Raw genomic sequence first — 17,516 nt, forward strand, 5'->3', positions numbered from 1 at the left:
ATATTTTTGAGAAATTTAGAGTTACACATACAAGAATCTTATGAAACATATGACTTGATTTATAATTGCTTTAAGTAGTTTAAACAACTTGTTAATTTTAATAAACTATAATATTTCAGTTAATGGGAACTCTGGTGGAATTATCATATTGATTTACTTTTCACTAAAGAAGATGCTTCAATTATACAGTCAGGAGAAAAACAGTTATAATAATATGTTGTTGTTGTTACTAAGTGCCATTGAGTTGACTTCAACTCATAGCGACCCTGTGTACAACAGAATGAAACACTGCCAAATCCTGCACCATCCTCAGAAGATTTGCTGTGCTTGAGCCTGTTGTCACAGCCACTATGTCAATCATCTTGTTAAGGGCCCCTTCTTTGCTGCCATCCACTTTACTAAGCATGATATCCTTCTCCAAGGACTAGTCCCTTCTGACAACATGACCAAAGTATATTCTCATAAATACTTCCATACATATCTCATTTTATTCTCAGAACTCTTGAAAGTAGACAATGCAACTTGCCCGTTTTTGTTTTGTTTTGTTTTGTTTTTGTTTTTGTAGATAAGAAAACTGAGGTTAAGTATTTTCTTCAAACGTAACAGTTTATAAATTGGAATATTTTGAGCCTTTCCTGTGTACAAAGCATTATATAGCAACTTTGATCTCTTATCAAGTTAAAAGTACCATTTTCTTTTGTGCAAAGGTTAGTTAGGCTGTTTTCACCAAATCACAATAAAAAGGTTTTTTTTTAAAGCATTTATTTCAGTCATGACCATATGGATTAGTTTGGTAGCTCTACTCTACATGTCTCTTTTCCTTATCCTGGGTACAACAGGGTAATCTAGGCATTTTCTTCTCTTGGTGGTAACAGAGGCCTATTTGTACATTGCTTTGGAAGCGTTAGTCGTGCCATGTCCACTGCTTCTCCACTGGTCAAGCAAATCATATAGGAAAACCCAAAGTCCAGGTTTCAGGAGTATAATTCTCATTTGTAGTGAACAAAGTCACATAGCAGGGAGTAGACATTGGGGGTGTCTATGTGAAGAATGAGGCCATTAATGAAATCTTCCACAATGGAAGAACTAGAATCTAAATTCAGGGCCCTCAGCTTGTAAAACCTGTGGATTCTCAACTGCCTATTTAGCCATCTTTTAGTATCCTAAAATCTAATTTTTAAAATTCTTTTTGTTTGATAGTCTCATTGTTTTACAGTCCAAGTTTTCATTTATTCTGTATGACTATGGTTGCTTATAGGAAACTAGTAAATTGATTACTAGTTGATTACTCATTGATGTCTCTCTACCCTTGGTTCTTTCAGGCTCGATTCTGGGTACAAGTGATGAAAGATTTACGGAATGGTGTAAAACTTAAGAAGGTCCAAGAGCGGCAGTACAATCCTTTGCCCATTGAATATCAGCTCACTCCTTACGAAATGTTAATGGATGACATTCGGTCTAAAAGATACACTTTGCGAAAGGTGATGGTAAGTAACAAGGGAACTTTTTCTGTTGTTTTTGGTTACTCCGTTTATTGCAGTTGGTTTTAAAATCATCTTTCAGGAACATACCTACCACTGACTGTTCAGGATTACTCTTTGTTATTGTTTAAAATATACACAGCAGAACATGGACCAGTTCAGCAATTTCTACATGTACAATTCTGTGACATTTATTGTGTTCTTTATGTTATACAACCACTCTCACCCTCCTTTTCTAAATTGTTCCTCCTATATCAGCATATACTCACTACCTCCCTAAATTTCCCATTTAATTGTTTGAGTTGTTGTTGTCAGTTTGACCCCATATAGGTAGTTTTTAAAAAAGCTCAAGGCAGACATTCTTTACTAATTAAGCTAAACTGTTTGCTGAAGGGGTAAGCAGGCCACATCTTCTAACTTCCTCTAACCCCACAAGAGGAAGACAGAATCACCATCAGTAGCCCAAGCCCTATTCCTATGAGGGCAGACATGCTGCCTCCCTCCAGCCCTTTCACCATCTCTGACACTAACCGTTCCTCCCACAGCACCCACCACCTCTGCTGGATTCAATAATTCACTGCAGTGACCACACAGAACTCACAGATCATGGCGTTTATTAGGGAAGTAGCAGGCTACAATTCAAGTTCAGAAATGCACTCAGTCTCTCGCAGCCAGCTATCTCACTTAGCAACCAGCAGTCTTTCTCTCTCTCAGCAGTGTGTCTCTCATGTCTGCCTCTCAGTAGCACGTCTCTCGCATCTGTCTCTCAGCAAATGCTTGTCTCTCAGTAGTGTGTCTCTCAGCCATCAGTGAGAGATTCCTTCTGCCTCTAGGAGGGCTCCTTTTGAGCCTGGCAGAATGGCCAAACTAACCAATCTCAACATCAGAGTTCTATACACCTGAGAGAGAGAGAACTTCCCAGAAGATTGCTTCTGCCTCTCTCAAGAGAAATACCCCAGGTGGATAACTTTAATGATCAAGAGCTTCTCAGTTGCTCATGGCAAATTCCACTACCAAGTTTATAAAGACTATGGCTAGAAAAGCCACACTATGTAATGTTACTACACTGCACTGTTGTTTGGTTTAAAGAAGACTTTCTGATATTTTTGGTTTAAAGTTTAAAGGTTATCTTGGGGCAATTACTTTAGAGGTTTATCTAGTTTCAATGGCTCCAGAAAGTCTGGATTCTATGATAATTTAAAATTCTGTTCTGTATGTCCCCCCTTTTTATCAGGATTCATCTATATACTTTTTAATCAAAATATACAGTAATGGGCAGGAGAAGCCGTGGCAGCTTGGACAGACACACTTTAATGTCCCCCTGCAATACTATCTAGAGAAAACAAGTAAGAATCTACACCAACTATCACTTTGCAACTCTGAAAACAAATAAGGGATTCAAGAAACGGTCTAGATAACAAATCAGAAGAGAGAGAGAACAAGAGCAGCTGGAGAATGGAATTCAGGATCTTCCATATCCTACCTGTCAGTCTGGCATAATGTGACCATACTGGGATGGCTGCAGGCATTATTCAGTTGAGTCCAGAAAGGGACAGCATAGAAAACAGCCTGAGACAGAAGTACTGTGTAAACAGCCTCAGAAGAGCACTTGAGGTGGGCAAGTTGCATACCTGGCTTGGGCACACTGCAAAAAGAGAAACAAAAGGGAGCAACATAACTTTATGACTGGAAAACTGCAGGGAAGTACTGCTGGAGTAAAGCAGTACAGATTGGTCTCTAGGAACTTAAGGACAAGGGATAGATAAAACTCTTGTACACAAGTGAGGAGGAGCACAGGGAAAGTACCGGAGTGGAGGATTCAGTTCCTATATTCCTGGTGAGTGCAAGAAAGGGAGGGAGCCAGAAATTTTACCCAGGACCCCTCAGCAGACCTGAAATGGAGTTCTGGTAGCATAGTGCCTAAGGCACTTGACTGCTAACCAGGAGGCTGGCGGTTCAAACCTACCAGCCACACCTCGGAAGGAAGGTTGGGCAATCCTACTTCCGTAGTGATAACTGCCTCGGAAACCCAAGGAGGGGTTGCTAGGAGTCAGCTGACTCGATGGCAAATAACAACAACAACAAGAAGACTGGAGATACCCATTGCTCAGGCAACTCATTGAGAAAAATAGCAAGGTGCCCCTTTCAGAGCAGGTCCAGCTCCATACAATGGGAGTCTCACCCCTAAACACTTGTTCTGCAACACTCCCCAAATTATGCCACTCTCCCACACTGTGCAGAGGACAAGTCCAGGCCTCCCTTAGCCATACTACCTGCCTGCACTCCCTCAGTAGGTGAGCCTCACCTCCTTGAAGGCTTGTTGCCTATCTCTGGTCGTTTTCAGAGCAAGCCCACCACCACAGAAGCCTGCTCCACAAAGCGTATTCCCAGAGCTGTGTCTGTCCACCCATGCACAGAGACCACACTGCCCCCTTAGCTCCATCTCCCATGCATGCTCACATGGAGGATACAGTGCTCCCTTCACAGCCACACACCTTGCGCCCTTTAGCCACACTGCCTGCCTACACCTCCAGAGAGCACCCACCCTGCCTTCTGGGGCCATATCACCCATTGACATTTGCACAGAAAGGCCCTGCCATCCCTCAAGCACTGAGGAGTGACCCTGTCTATCAACATCACAGCACACCTCACAATGGGTAAGTGATTTTGTCCTTCCACCCGCAGGCAGCCTACTGCAGGAAGTCTTATATTTGCGATGCCATAAACCCTTTTGAGGAGCTCTGGTAGCATAGTGCCTAAAGCACTTGACTGCTAACCAGAAGACTGGCGGTTCAAATCCACCGGCCACTCCTCAGAAGGAAGGTTGGGCAATCTACTTCCACAGTGATACCGCCTCGGAAACCCCAGAAGGGGTCGTTATGAGTCGGGTCCAACTCTATGGCACATAACAACAACAAACTCTTTTGAGACTCCTACCTATCACTGTTAACTTTACAAGGAGAAATCACCCCTAGCCAACCAGTAGCTCCAAAGACAGATATCCCTCTATTACAAAATAGTAATAACAAAAACAGTACACAAGAAGGGATGCAGCCAAAGAGAAAATGTTGAGCTTTCAATTATCAAAGGAAAAACTGTAAAAAAAAAAAAAAAAAACACCTTAATGTTAAAAAGACAGCAGACAATTATAAAGCATATGAAGAGACAGGAATGGAACCATCAAACAAATGACCAAAACAAAAAAAAAGGGGAGGGGGCACAGAAACTGTCTCTGAAGATGATTATGTAAAGGCAAAAAAAAAAAAAAACGCAGATGCATCGTACTGCCATTGAGTCAGATTCGACTCATAGTGACCCGTTCTTGAGGTGGTATCATTATGGAAATAGATTGCCCCATCTTTCTTCTGAGGAGTGGCTGGTGGGTTTGAACATCCAGCCTTCTGGTTAGCAGTCAAGTGCCTTAGGCACTGCGCTACCCAGTCATCTTACTTACCTTCTACTGTTCATGAATTTTTAGTTATGTTTCATGGACCACTTATGCCATAAACTAGGGCCCCTAAATTAGCCCCCTGTTTTTTTTCTTCCAGGATCTTTATAGTTTTAGATTTTACATTTAGGTCTTTGATCCATAATAAGTTAGTTTTTGTATATGATGAGAAATAAGGGTACTGTTATATTTTTCTACAAATGGATATCCAGTTTTGCCAGCACCATCTGTGAAAGAAACTGTCTCTTCCCCCATTTCAGCCTTTTGTCAAAGATTAGCCATCCTTGGGATGAATTTACTTCTGGAGTCTCAATTCTGTTCCATTGGTTTGTGTGTCTATCTTTATACTTGTGCCAAGCTGTTTTGACTCCCCAGTTTTATAGTAGGTTCTGAGATTAGAAAGTGTGAGACCACCTACTTTGTTGAGCTTCAGTAGTACTTTGCTTATCTAGGGTCTCTTTCGTTTCCATATCAAGTTGGTGATTCTTCAAATGTAAGTAACGTTTGAAATCTTCATCTCTTTAAAGAATGCTGATGAAGTCTGGATCAGGATTGTATTATATCTTATAGATCACTTTGGGTAGTATTAACATCTTCAAAACGTTAAATCTTCCTGTCCATGAGCTTAGTATGTTCTTCCATTTATGTAGGTCTCTCTTAGTTTCTTGCCGTAGTATTTTGTAGTTTTCTTGTATGTCTTTTATAACTCTGGCTAGATTTATTCCTAAATATGTCCTCTTTTTTTGTAGCTATTTAAATGGTATTGTTTTTCTGATTTCCTTTGCAGAGTTCTCTTTGTTAGTGTAGAGGAATCTGACTGAATTTTGTGTGTTAATCTTCTACTGTGCCACCTTGTTGAATCCTTCTGTTAGTGACAATAGCTTTCTTGTAGAACCTTTGGGATTTTCTATGTATAGGGTCCATAGAATAAGGATAGTTTTACTTCTTCCTTTCCAATTTGGTCTTTTGTTTCACTTTCTTGCCTTGTTGTTCTGGCTAGTACTTCCAGTACAATATTAAAGAAGAGTGGTGATAAAGGACATTCTTTATCTGGTTCCTGTACTCTAAGGGAATGTTTTTTCCCCTGTCTCCATTAACAGTATTGTTGGCTGCTGGTTTTGTATATGTGCCCTTAGATATGTTGCATAATTTCCCTTCAATTCCTATTTTGCTGAGAGTTTTATTGGAAAGGATATTGGATTTTATCAAGTGACTTTTCTGCATTGATACATATGATCATATTCTTTTCCAATGTTTTATTTATGTGGTGGGTTATACTGATTGTTTTTCTAATGTTGTATACCTTGTATACCTGGTATGAATCTCAGTTGGACATGATGTATTATTTTTTATATGATTTTAGATTCTATTAGCTCGGATTTTGTTTTGAATTTTTACATCTATGTTCCTGAGGAATATTGATCTATAATTTTCTTTCATAGTGGTATCTTTGCCTAGCTTTGTAACAGAATAATCTTTGATTCATGTAAGGAATTTGGGAGTTTTTCATTTTTTTTCTGTGTTCTGATAAAGTTTTAGTATTAGTGTCAGCTCTTCTCTAAATGTTTGGTAGAATTCTCCAGTGAAGCCATCTGGACTAAGACTTTTTTTTTGGTTGGTAATTTTTTTATGACTTGTTCAATTTCTTCTTTTATTATGGATCTGTTCACATTTTCTACCTCAGTAACTTAGTTTAAGTAAGTAGTATGTTTCTTGAAATATGTCCATTTCTGGAACAGATTTTCAGGTTTTCAAATATTTTACAGAACAGTTCTTCATAGTATTCTGTTATTGTCCTTTTTATTTCAGTTGTCTGTTGTAATTTCACCTCTTTCTTATGTGTTCTTTCCATCTTCTCCTCTTTTCCTTTGTTAATTTGGCCAGTGATCTGTCAGTATATTTAATCCTCTCAAAGAACCAATTTCTAGTCTTGTTGACTTTTTCTGTTTCATTTATTTTTGCTTTAACCCACTGCTGTTGAGTCAATACCAACTCATAGCAACCCCCATGAGATTTCCAAGGTGGTAAATCTTTACAGAAGTAGACTGCCCTGTCTTTCTTCCACAGAGCAGCTAGTAGGTTTGAACAGCCAACCTTTTGGTTAGCAGTCAGATGCCTCAGGCTCTGCACCACCAGTGCTCTAATCTTTGCTTTCTTCTGATGACTGTGAGGGTGTTTTGTTTTTTGTTTTTTCTTTTTTTCTGGCTCCTCTTTTTCTATTTCTTTAAGTTGTTGGGTTAGAATGTTGTTTAGCTTTCTTCCTTTATGATATCTGCATTTTGTTGTTGTTGTTGTTTTTGCTGTGTTCTGAGGATTTTAGTGTGTTGTGTTTTCATTAAAAAAAAAAGTTGTTTTTTTTTTATTCTAGAAATTCTTTCTTTTCTTACACAGTGATTTTTAAGCAGGATATTTATTATTCAGTTTCCATGTATTTTTTTTCCTTGTTCTTTCTGTTAACAAATTTCTAATATTATAGTAATTGTGAACTGAAAAGATACTTTGTATGTTGTTGCTTTTAAATTTATTGATTCTCACTTTATGGCATCATACACAGTCTATTCTGGACAATGATACATGTATACTGGAAAATAATGTGTATTATGTTTTTGTTGGGTGGAGTGTTCTATATATGTCTGTTAGGTCTAGTTGGTTGATTCAGTTGTTAAGATCTTCTGTGTCTTTGTTGAATTTTTTCTATTTGCTCTGTCCTCATAAAAAGTTGATATGTTAAAGTCTCCTACTATTATTGTAGAATTGTCTGTTTTTCTTTTCAGTTCTGTTAATCTTTGTTTTATGTATTTTGGAGGTTTTCATTTAGTACATATATACTTATTATGGTTATGTTCTCTTGTTGGATTGACTCTTATTTCTTTGTATAATAACCTTCCTTGTCTGTTATCCTGATTTTTGACTTAAATTCACAGGTTAATGTTGCCACTCCTGCTCTTTTTTAGTTGCCATTTGCTTGGTGTTTTGGTTGTCTAGTGCTGCCCTAACAGGATTACCACATACCACAGGTAGATGGTTTTAACAAACAGGGATTTACTCTCTTACAGTTTAGGATGCTGGAAGTCCGAGTTCTAAGTGCCAGCTTTAGGAGCTGAGTGAAGGCCACCTGACTTTGGGCTTCAGCTCTACCTCTTGCTTCCAGCCCACTGGAGCTGGAGGTGTCTCTTAACTCAGGCAGCTGCTGGCTGCTGAGGCTGACAAACCCAAGGTCAACAAGTAAAATGGCACAGTCCCAAGGTTGTCAAGCAACATGGTAGGCCACTAGTTCAAGTCCAGAGACAGTCCCAAGATCAGCAAGCAACATGGAAGACTGCTGCTAAATGCAGGATCCAAGCATTCCAAAAAGCTCAAGACCTTTCTGATAGCATCTCTTCATATACTGGAAGCAGGCCACACACCAAAGGCAGCTCCCTAGCTGCTCACAGCAGATTCCACCATGGAGTTGATTACACCACATTCAATCTCATCATGGGGAATAACTGCATCCAGTTGGCCACCACTCAAAACTAGGCCCAGCCAAGTTGGCACACAGCCTTAACTACCATATTTGGTATATTTTATTCCAGCCTTTGATTTTTAGCTTATTTTTGTCTTGGTGTCTATGGTGTGTATCTATCAATAAGTATGAATTTACTGATGTCATTTTGTTGTGCCTTTGTATATGCGTGTGTGGTGCTGGTGATTTCTCTGTTCCATATACTTTTCTATGCTGAGTTCTTTTTGTTTATGGATTTTTTTTTTTTTTTTCATTTCCTTTGTTGCTGTTGATTTTGTCTTTACTGAGTCTTTGTGACTTTCTTCTTTTTTATTTTGGTGAGAAAGTTCATTAATTTTCTTAGTGTTTGTGGTGGTTATGTTTGTGTGTCAACTTGGCTGGGCCTGGTTGAGTGACTGGGCAGCTGGTGGTAGTTATTCCCCATGATGAGACTGGCAGTCAGCTCCATGGTGAGATCTACCACAAGCAACTGAGTAGCTGCTTTGGGTATGTGGTTTGCTTCCCGTATATAAGAAGCAGCTTTGGGAATCATCCCTAGCTTATGGCACGCTTGGACCATGCATGTACCCATGTTGTTTTCAGCAGCCTACCATGCTCTGCCGACCTGGAGACTTACAATGGACTTAAATTAATGGCCTGCTGTGTGGTTTGGTAACATTGGGACTGTGCCTTTTTACTTGTCAACCTTGGGCTTGGCAACCTCAGCAGCCAGCAGCTGTCTGAGTGAAGAAAAGCCTTCTAGCTTCAGTGGGCCAGGAGGTGGAGGCAGAGCTGAAGCCCAAGGTTGAGGGGCTTTCACCCAGCCCCTAGAGCTTGGCACTTTGAACTTGGACTTAAAGCCTCCAAACTATAAGAGAAAAGAAAATAAGCTCCTGTTTGTTAAGGCCATCCCATTTGTGGTATATTCCTGTCAGACCAGCACTAGGTAACCAGCATGTGGTTACCCAAAAGTTTACTTTTATCTTCTTAAGTTTAAAACAATCTATTCTATCTTGATATCACCTTAAACTCTCCATATGGAAGTTCTGTAACTATATCATTTATTACCTCTTTCTGTTTTGAAGTTGTTATTGTTTACAGATTGATGTCTCTGGTTTTCTATTTTTAGTCTTGTAGATTTATTTTATTTTTGATACTTCTATATTTGGGTCAGTTTCTGGGTGATGTTATTGTTTGTCGTAATCTCAGGTGGTTGTCCACCATTGTTGTTATTCTGACTGAAGGACTCCCTTTAGCATTTTTTGTAAGGCTGATCTGAACATAAATAAAAAAAATAATTAAATACCCAAACTCACTGCCATCAAGTCAGTTCCAACTCATTGTTACCTACATTGGGTTTCCGAGGCAGTAAATCTTCATGGAAGTAGATTGCCCTATCTTTCTTACTTCCCTGAAGCAGCCGGTGGGTTTGGTAGTTAAATGCCTTAGGCACTACACCAAGCTTAGTCTAGTTTTCACAAATTCCCTTAATTTCTGTGTGTCTGGAAATGATTTCACCAGTGTATTTGAGGGACCATTTTGCTGGATATATATCATTCTTGGTTGGCAGTTTTTTCTTTCCAAGTTTTATTGTTTTTAATTATGATATGGGTGAACGTTTACAGAGCAAATTCATTTTCCATACAGCAGTTCATACACACTTTGTTTCATGACATTGACTGCAATTCCCCACAGTGTAACAGCTCTCTTCCCACTTCTCCCTGTAGTTACCTCTTCCGTGTGTCCTTCCTTCCCATGCACTCCCACCACCCAAGCTATCTCCCTATGCAAACGCTGCCCTTCTGTTCTCCCATAATTGATCACTCCAAGGAGTGTATCTACCTGATGTAAATGTTTACCCCATATGCCTGTCTATTATTTGGCTGGAAGCCACGTGAATGAATTTATTTCCAGACCTGAAGGGTAACTAGGGGCCATAGTGTCAAGGGTCTCACCAGCCTCTGTCAGACCAGCAAACCTAGTATTATCTTTTTTTTTTTTTAATGATTTTGTATTTTGTTCTACATTATTCTCCCACTCTCTCCAGCATCTCCAACACTGATCCCTTTCCAAGTGGTTGACAGTGGTAGCCAGGCACCATCTAATTCTTCTGGTCTCATGGTCATATAGGCTGAGGATCACATGGTCTACTAATCCCTTGGACTAATTATTTCCGTGGGTCTTTGGTTTTCTTCGTTCTTCTTTGCTGTGGTTGAGGAGAGACCCATCATTGTATCTAGATGGGCATTTGCAAACTTTCAAGACCCCAGTTGCTACTCACCAAAGTAGGATGCAGAACAAAGTTTTTGTGTAGTATGCTATGCCAGTTGAGCTTGATGTCCTCCGTTACCATGGTCCTGAGCCCACAAGTCCAGCTACTTGCTTCCTCTGGGTAGTTGGATGTGGCTAAGTAGCCACCACAACCTTGCTCCCTGTCAGCTCCACTATTTTTCTGAGTTTTGCATATGTCATCCCATCGCCTTTTTGCCTGCATGGTTTCTGCCAAGAAATCAGAACTTAGTCTTATTAGTTCCCATTATTATTAGGTGACTTTTTGTTGTTCCTGAGCTGCTGTCAGAATTCTTTCATTTGCTTCGGTTTTGGAAAGTTGATTATGATATAGCTTGGTGATTTTCTTTTGGAGTTCATTCAGCATTTTGATTGCATATCTTCCCATCATTTATGATGTTAGGTTAGTTTTCTTCCAGCAAATTTTTGAAATTTTTCTCTTTTTTTCCTCTTTGTCTTTTCCTGTTCTGAAATTCCAATCAGACATAAATTATTCCTCCTTAGACCCTCTTTGTTTTCCTTCATTCTTTTTTCTGATTTTCCTGCAACAGATTGAAATCAAGGGATTTGTCCTGGTGGCATACTGCCTAAGGCATTTGACTGCTAACCAGAAGGCTGGAGATTCAAATCCACCAACTACTCCTAAAAAGGAAGATTTGGCTGTCTACTTCTGTAGTGATACTGCCTCAGAAACCCAAGGAGGGGTCGCTATGAGTCAGATCTGAGTTGACGGCAGTGAGTTTGGTTAGGTTTTTTTACTTCTATCAATTCAGTTTTACTCCTTTGTCCTTCCAATACATTTTCTGTTTCTGAAATTTTAGTGTTTCTAATTGTCTTGTCTATCTATTTTGTTTTTGTATTGTTTTCCTGAATTCTTCTAGAGTTTTGTCTTTGTTTTTCTTGGATAGATCTATGTAAATGTTTTGTGAGTTCCTTATCAGTTAGTTCCATTATCATTTCTTGCTCAAGGAGGTTTCCTGGTTCTAAGTTCTAAGTTTCCTGGTTCTATTGCTAAGTTAATAGAGCCATCTTGTCTGACTTTTTTAGGTAATTTCATATTGTCTGTTGTTTCCAAAACATGAAGATGTTATTATATTTCTTAATTGTATTTATTTATTTATTTTTGGTGTATCCTGATTTTTTGTTATATTTTCTTTAGATTTATCTGGGTGGGGGGATGATAATGCTACTCTTGTTGCTAGTCCGGCCATACTGTGTCCAGGTGGGTGGGGTGGTAGTTTATTGTGTGAGCAGGGGTCTCTGTTTGCTGGGTTTGTGGAACAGCTGAGTGAAGGTTGAATAAGTATTTACTACTTTCTATTTTTGATCCAGTGACCCAAGAGCAGGCAGTGGCACTGAGTATGTGGGAGAGCAGGTATGGTAGATGGGGCTGGTGAGTGAGCCATGGTCACCTCCTCCCACCAAATAGAAGGAGAGAGTGGCAGGTAGGTGTTTAGATGATCACGCTGCTGCCACCTCTCACACAGTGTAGGGCATTGGTAGGACATCCTGCTCATGGTTGTGCATTTGCCACCCCTTGCTGAGCAAGGCATAGTTGGGGGTGTGAGTGGTGGGTGTAGGAATGGGGGAGGGAGCAGCAGGTGGTCACACTGCTGCCACCTCTTCTCAATGAGGAGAAGGAGGAAGGAGTTCAGCTGGGTCAGCAGGGAGAGGGCTGGGGCAAGTGGCAGTGCCTAGTTGAGTGGTCTTCTACTGTTCAGCTGGGTCTCTGCAGGCAGTAAGGGAGAGGCGAGCAGATAGTGAATGACTAATAACTTTTGAATATCTTCTCATGTGTTTGGTGTTCATTTGAATGTCCTCTTTGGTGAAATACCTATTTCAGTCCTTTGCCGATTTTTATATTGGCTTCTCATCCTGCTATTGAGTTGTCAAAATTTTGTATATATTTTAATTATTAAATTCTTGTTGTTATTTGCCATCAAGTTGGCCCCCACTCATAGCGACCCCTCCTTGGATTTCCAATGCAGTACCACTACGGAAGTAGATCACCCAACCTTCCTTCCAAGGAGTGGCTGGTGGGTTTGAACTACCAGCCTTCTGGTTAGCAGTCAATTGCTTTAGGCACTACTCTACCACAGCTCCTATTAAATTCTTACTGGAGATTCATATATATATATATATATATATATATATATATATATATATATATATATATATATATATGATTTCACTCTCTAACTTCAAATCAATAGCTTCTCTTTTCACTGTCTTGTTAAAGTATACCTTTTTTTTTAAGTAAACTTGATAAACAGGTTTTTTATTTGTGTGTTGTTGTTGTTATCTGTCGTCGAGTCAGCCCCGACTCATAGCGACCCCTCCTTGGGTTTCTGAGGCAGTATCACTATGGAAGTAGGATTGCCCAACCTTCCTTCTGAGGAGTGGCTTGTGGGTTTGAACCGCCAGCCTTCTGGTTAGCAGTCAAGTGCCTTAGCCACTATGCTACCAGAGCTCCCTATTATTTGTGTGAGGTACCATTTATTTCTTCTCTTTTATACTTCATGCTTTTGTAATTATATTAGATAATTTGTTAAAAGCAAGGCCTTTTCAGAGCATAATTCAACACAGGATATGTACATGATCTTCTTGATTCCCCAATATACACAAGAGATTTTACAATGTGCTATTTCCCCATGTGTATCTTTTCTCAGCCTTTTCCAAACCAGCATTTTCAGTTGTTTTAATATACCATTGTTCTCCCTACTCCCCAGTCTGCTGTGGGCATACTTTTGCCTTTAAATGCTTTTTTCAAATACTTCTTGAGAAGCTTCTCCAGCCTTGGGAATACTCTGAGATAGGTAAAACAAAAAGAAGCCCTTGTATCTGTCCTTACAAAAGCCACTAAGAAGGTTGAAAAACTCAACCACACTCTTTTAAGGGTAAAGTCTATATTGATTACTTTCACACTATCCCAGGAGGACAGGCTGCTGTTTTACTTGTTACTGCTAATTTAATGGAGTGGGATATGATAGGCAATTTAAAGTGCCGTAGTGCTTTTACCTCAGTGTAGCAGCTTTTTTCTACATTAGCCTATCTCCTAATTGTTCTAAGTTTTACACTATATGTTAGAATTCTGCAAAAGTTGATTTTTACATCTTAATATTTTTATGGAAAGACATACCCCTCCATTTTTGGTGTCTTACTTCCTTCCTAAAATTTTCATTTTAATTTTTTATCTTAATATAAAAGTAATACATATAAAAGTAATATGTATTTTATAAGTAAGACATGTGAAAGTAATACGTATTTTATAAGTAATGCATATAAAAGTAATATCGTGATGAATAAGCAACATCACGATAAAGGGAGAAAAGTTTGAAATTGTCAGGGATTTCATTTTACTTGAATCCACAGTCAACACCCATGGAAGCAACAGTCAAGAAATCAGGCGTCATATTGCACTGGGCAAATCTGCTACAAAATACCTCTTTAAAGTGGGAGCTCTGGTGGCGTAGTACCTAGGTCATATGACTGCTAACCAGAAGGCTGGTGGTTCACACCTACCAGCCACTCCTTGGAAAGAAGATTGGGCGATCCACTTCCATAGATATACTGCCTCAGAAACCCAAGGAGGAGTTGCTATGAGTCGAAACTGACTCAACGGCAGTGAGTTTGGTTTAGGAGCTCTGGTAGCGTAGTGCCTAAAGCATTTGACTATTAACCAGAAAGCTGGCAGTTCAAACCCATCAGCCACTCCTCGGAAGGAAGATTGGGTGATCTACTTCTGAAATGATACTTCATCAGAAACCCAAGGAGGGGTCTCTTTGAGTCAGACCCTACTCGAAGGCAGTGGGTTTTTTTAAAGTGTTAAAAAGCAAAGATATCACTTTGAAAATTAAAGATTAACCCAAGCCATCGTATGTACATGAAAGCTGGACAGTGAATAAGGAAGACCAAAGAAGAGTTGATGCCTTTGAATTGTTATATTGGCAAAAAATACTGAAAGTACCATGGACTTCCAGATGAATGAACAAATGTATCCTGGAAGAAATGCAGCCAGAATGCTTCCTGGAAGCAAGAATGGCCAGACTTCATCTCACCTACTTTGGTCATGTTGTCAGAAGGGACCATTCCCTGGAGGAAGTATCATGTTTGGTAAAGTGAGAGGTCAGAGAAAAAGGGGAAGACCCTCAACGAGATGGATTGACACAGTGGCTGCAATGATGGGCTGAAACAGCAAAGATTGTGAGGATGGCACAGCACCAAGCACTGTTTTCATTCTGTTGTACATAGAGTCAGTATGAGTTGGAGTTGACTCGACAGCACCTAACAACAGCAACAACATTCTCATTGTAGAAAACTTAGAAAATGTGGATAGAAAGTGGGGGGACCACAATCCCTATACTTTAAGACCACCTCTACCATTATTTTTTTTTAGGACCTTTGCATCCAGAAGTTTTCTTTCTTGACAAGCAGAGATGAACCCTTTTGCATGCGTTGTCACTGATGGCAAGCATTGATCTCTGGGTAGATAGATGAGTGGGCAGGTTGAATGATCACATATGCCTAGGTATGGGAAAGTGTGCCCATGACCATGTATAGGGTTGGCAGATGATGTTTCTATAAGCGTACTTGTATGTGCTGAAAGAATGTCCAGGTGTATAGTAGAGCTGTCAAGGGATAAGTTTGTAGTGACTTCTTGACCACACCCAGCTATCCTAAGGGAACGAATAGTTGGACATGTGGGCTCGGGACAGTGGTTGACAGGGACATCAAGCTCAACTGGCATAACATACTACTCAAAAACATTGTTCTACATCCTATTTTGATGATTAGCCACTGTGGTCTTAAAAGCTTATTAGCAGCCATCTGGTTGCAACAATGGTTCTCTTCTCGTCTAGAGCAAAGCAGAATGAAGAAAATCAAATGCGCGTGGAAACAGGTAGTCCAGAGGACTAGTAGACCATATGATCCTCAGCCTAAATGACCTTGATACCAGAAGAACTAGATGGTGCCCAGCTATCACTATCAACCTCTCAGAGGAGGATCTGTGCAGGAGATCTTGGATAGAGTGGGAGAACAATGTGGAACAAAACTCAAAATCATTTAAAAAAAAAACAAAAAACACCAGGTTTGCTAGTCTTTTAGAGCTTGGTGAGAGCCCTGAGACTATAGCCCCTAGTTACCTTTCAGGTCTGTAACTGAATTAACTCCTGTGGCTTCCAGACAAAGTATAAATAGGTGGATGGGGTGAACATCAGGTAGATACACTCCTTGGAATGATCAGTTGGGGGAGAACAGAAGAGCAGTGTTTACATGGGGAGACAGCTCCAGGAGGCGGGAGTGCATGGGAAAGGAAGGATACAAGGAAGAGGTAATTAAAGGGAGGAGGTGGGAATTGAAGTCAGTGTCATATAACAAAATGTGTATGAACTGCTGTATGGAAAATGAATTTTCTCTGTAAACTTTCACTCCAATCAAAATTAAAAAAAAAAAAAAAGTCAAAACCAGAAGACAACAAAAATTATAAAACTGTGAAATACTTTTAAAAAAAATTCTGTCTCTTTGTCTAATTTTTAATTATGAAAATGGGGTTAAGTTGTATGTATGACTTTTTAACTCTTTAACCACTGCTTATTAATATATTTGTAAACTTGGTTTCATATTACTATAACTCTATACCACTTAAAATATTAACAATTTACTTCATTTTTTTAATTGCTTGTTCAATCATTATATGTGTGTGTGTGTGTGTGCATGCATACACACATGTGTATGTTTGTATGTATGTATGTCAGTTATGGATTGAATTATGTCCCTAGAAAATATGTGTCAACTTGGCTGGGACATGAGTCTCAGTAGTTTGACAGTTACATAATGATGTTATATGCCAGTTATGTAATGATGTAATCATCTCCCATCATCCCCCATAAGACTACTTTGAGGGATCATTTCTCTAGTCCATAATCATCACCCATGATGTGATCTGATATTATCAGCTCTGATCCAGTGTAAGAGAATTACGGTGAGATGCAACACCCTTAATCAAGTCACAGACCTGAGCAGATTTAGGGGAAGTGTGGCCTGAATCACTTTTTACTTCTAAGAGATAAAAAGAGAAGTGAGCAGAGAAGGACCTCATTACCATCAAGAAAGAAGAACTGGGAATGGAGCACATCCATTGGACCCAGTGTCCCTGTGCTGAGAAGTTCCTAGACCCAGGGGAATGCCAAGATACATGGAGATCTCCAAGGGATGCTGGGCCCACATATATTGAAAGGAGACAAGGACCTTACCCCAGAATAGACAGAGAGAAAACCTTCCCCTGGAGTCGGATCCAACTCATAGTGATCCATACGTATGTAAATACATACATATACATATATATGTATATATATATACATATATTTATGTATAAATATGTATACGTATATATGTTTTCTTAGTTATCTAATGCTGCTATGACAGAAATACCACAAGTGGATGGTTTTTACAAAAATAAATTTATTCTATGACAACATAGGATGCTAGAAGTCAGATCCGACTCAACAGCAATGAGGCTTACACACACACACACACACACACACACACACACGTCCCACTGCCGTCAACTTTATTTCAAATCATAGTGACCCATTGGGTTTCCAAGGCTGTAAATTTTTATGGAAGCAGACTGCCTCATCTTTCTTCTGCAGAGCAACTGGTGGGTTTGAACCACTGATCTTTTGGTTACCATTCAAATGCCTTAACCACTATACCACTAGAGCTCCTTAATGTATTAAGGAACCCACCAGCTGCTTCATGGGAGGAAGGATGGGCAATCTACTTCTGTAACGATTTACAGCCTTGGAAACTC

At 39.6% G+C, this 17,516-nt stretch overlaps 1 protein-coding gene across 1 annotated transcript in view; it reads left to right on the plus strand.

Annotated features, from left to right (window-relative positions):
- Positions 1-17,516, plus strand: part of SPIRE1 (spire type actin nucleation factor 1) — a 629,523-nt gene that overhangs the window by 506,028 nt on the left and 105,979 nt on the right. Inside the window, exon 7 of the mRNA XM_042782409.1 lies at positions 1,323-1,487. Within this exon, the coding sequence (XP_042638343.1) occupies positions 1,323-1,487 (165 nt within the window). The remainder of the gene's footprint in view (positions 1-1,322; positions 1,488-17,516) is intronic.

Source organism: Orycteropus afer, unplaced genomic scaffold, assembly GCF_000298275.1.
Source record: "Orycteropus afer afer isolate SDZICR_OR568_19922 unplaced genomic scaffold, OryAfe1.0 scaffold00307, whole genome shotgun sequence".
Taxonomy (NCBI): Eukaryota; Metazoa; Chordata; class Mammalia; order Tubulidentata; family Orycteropodidae; genus Orycteropus; species Orycteropus afer.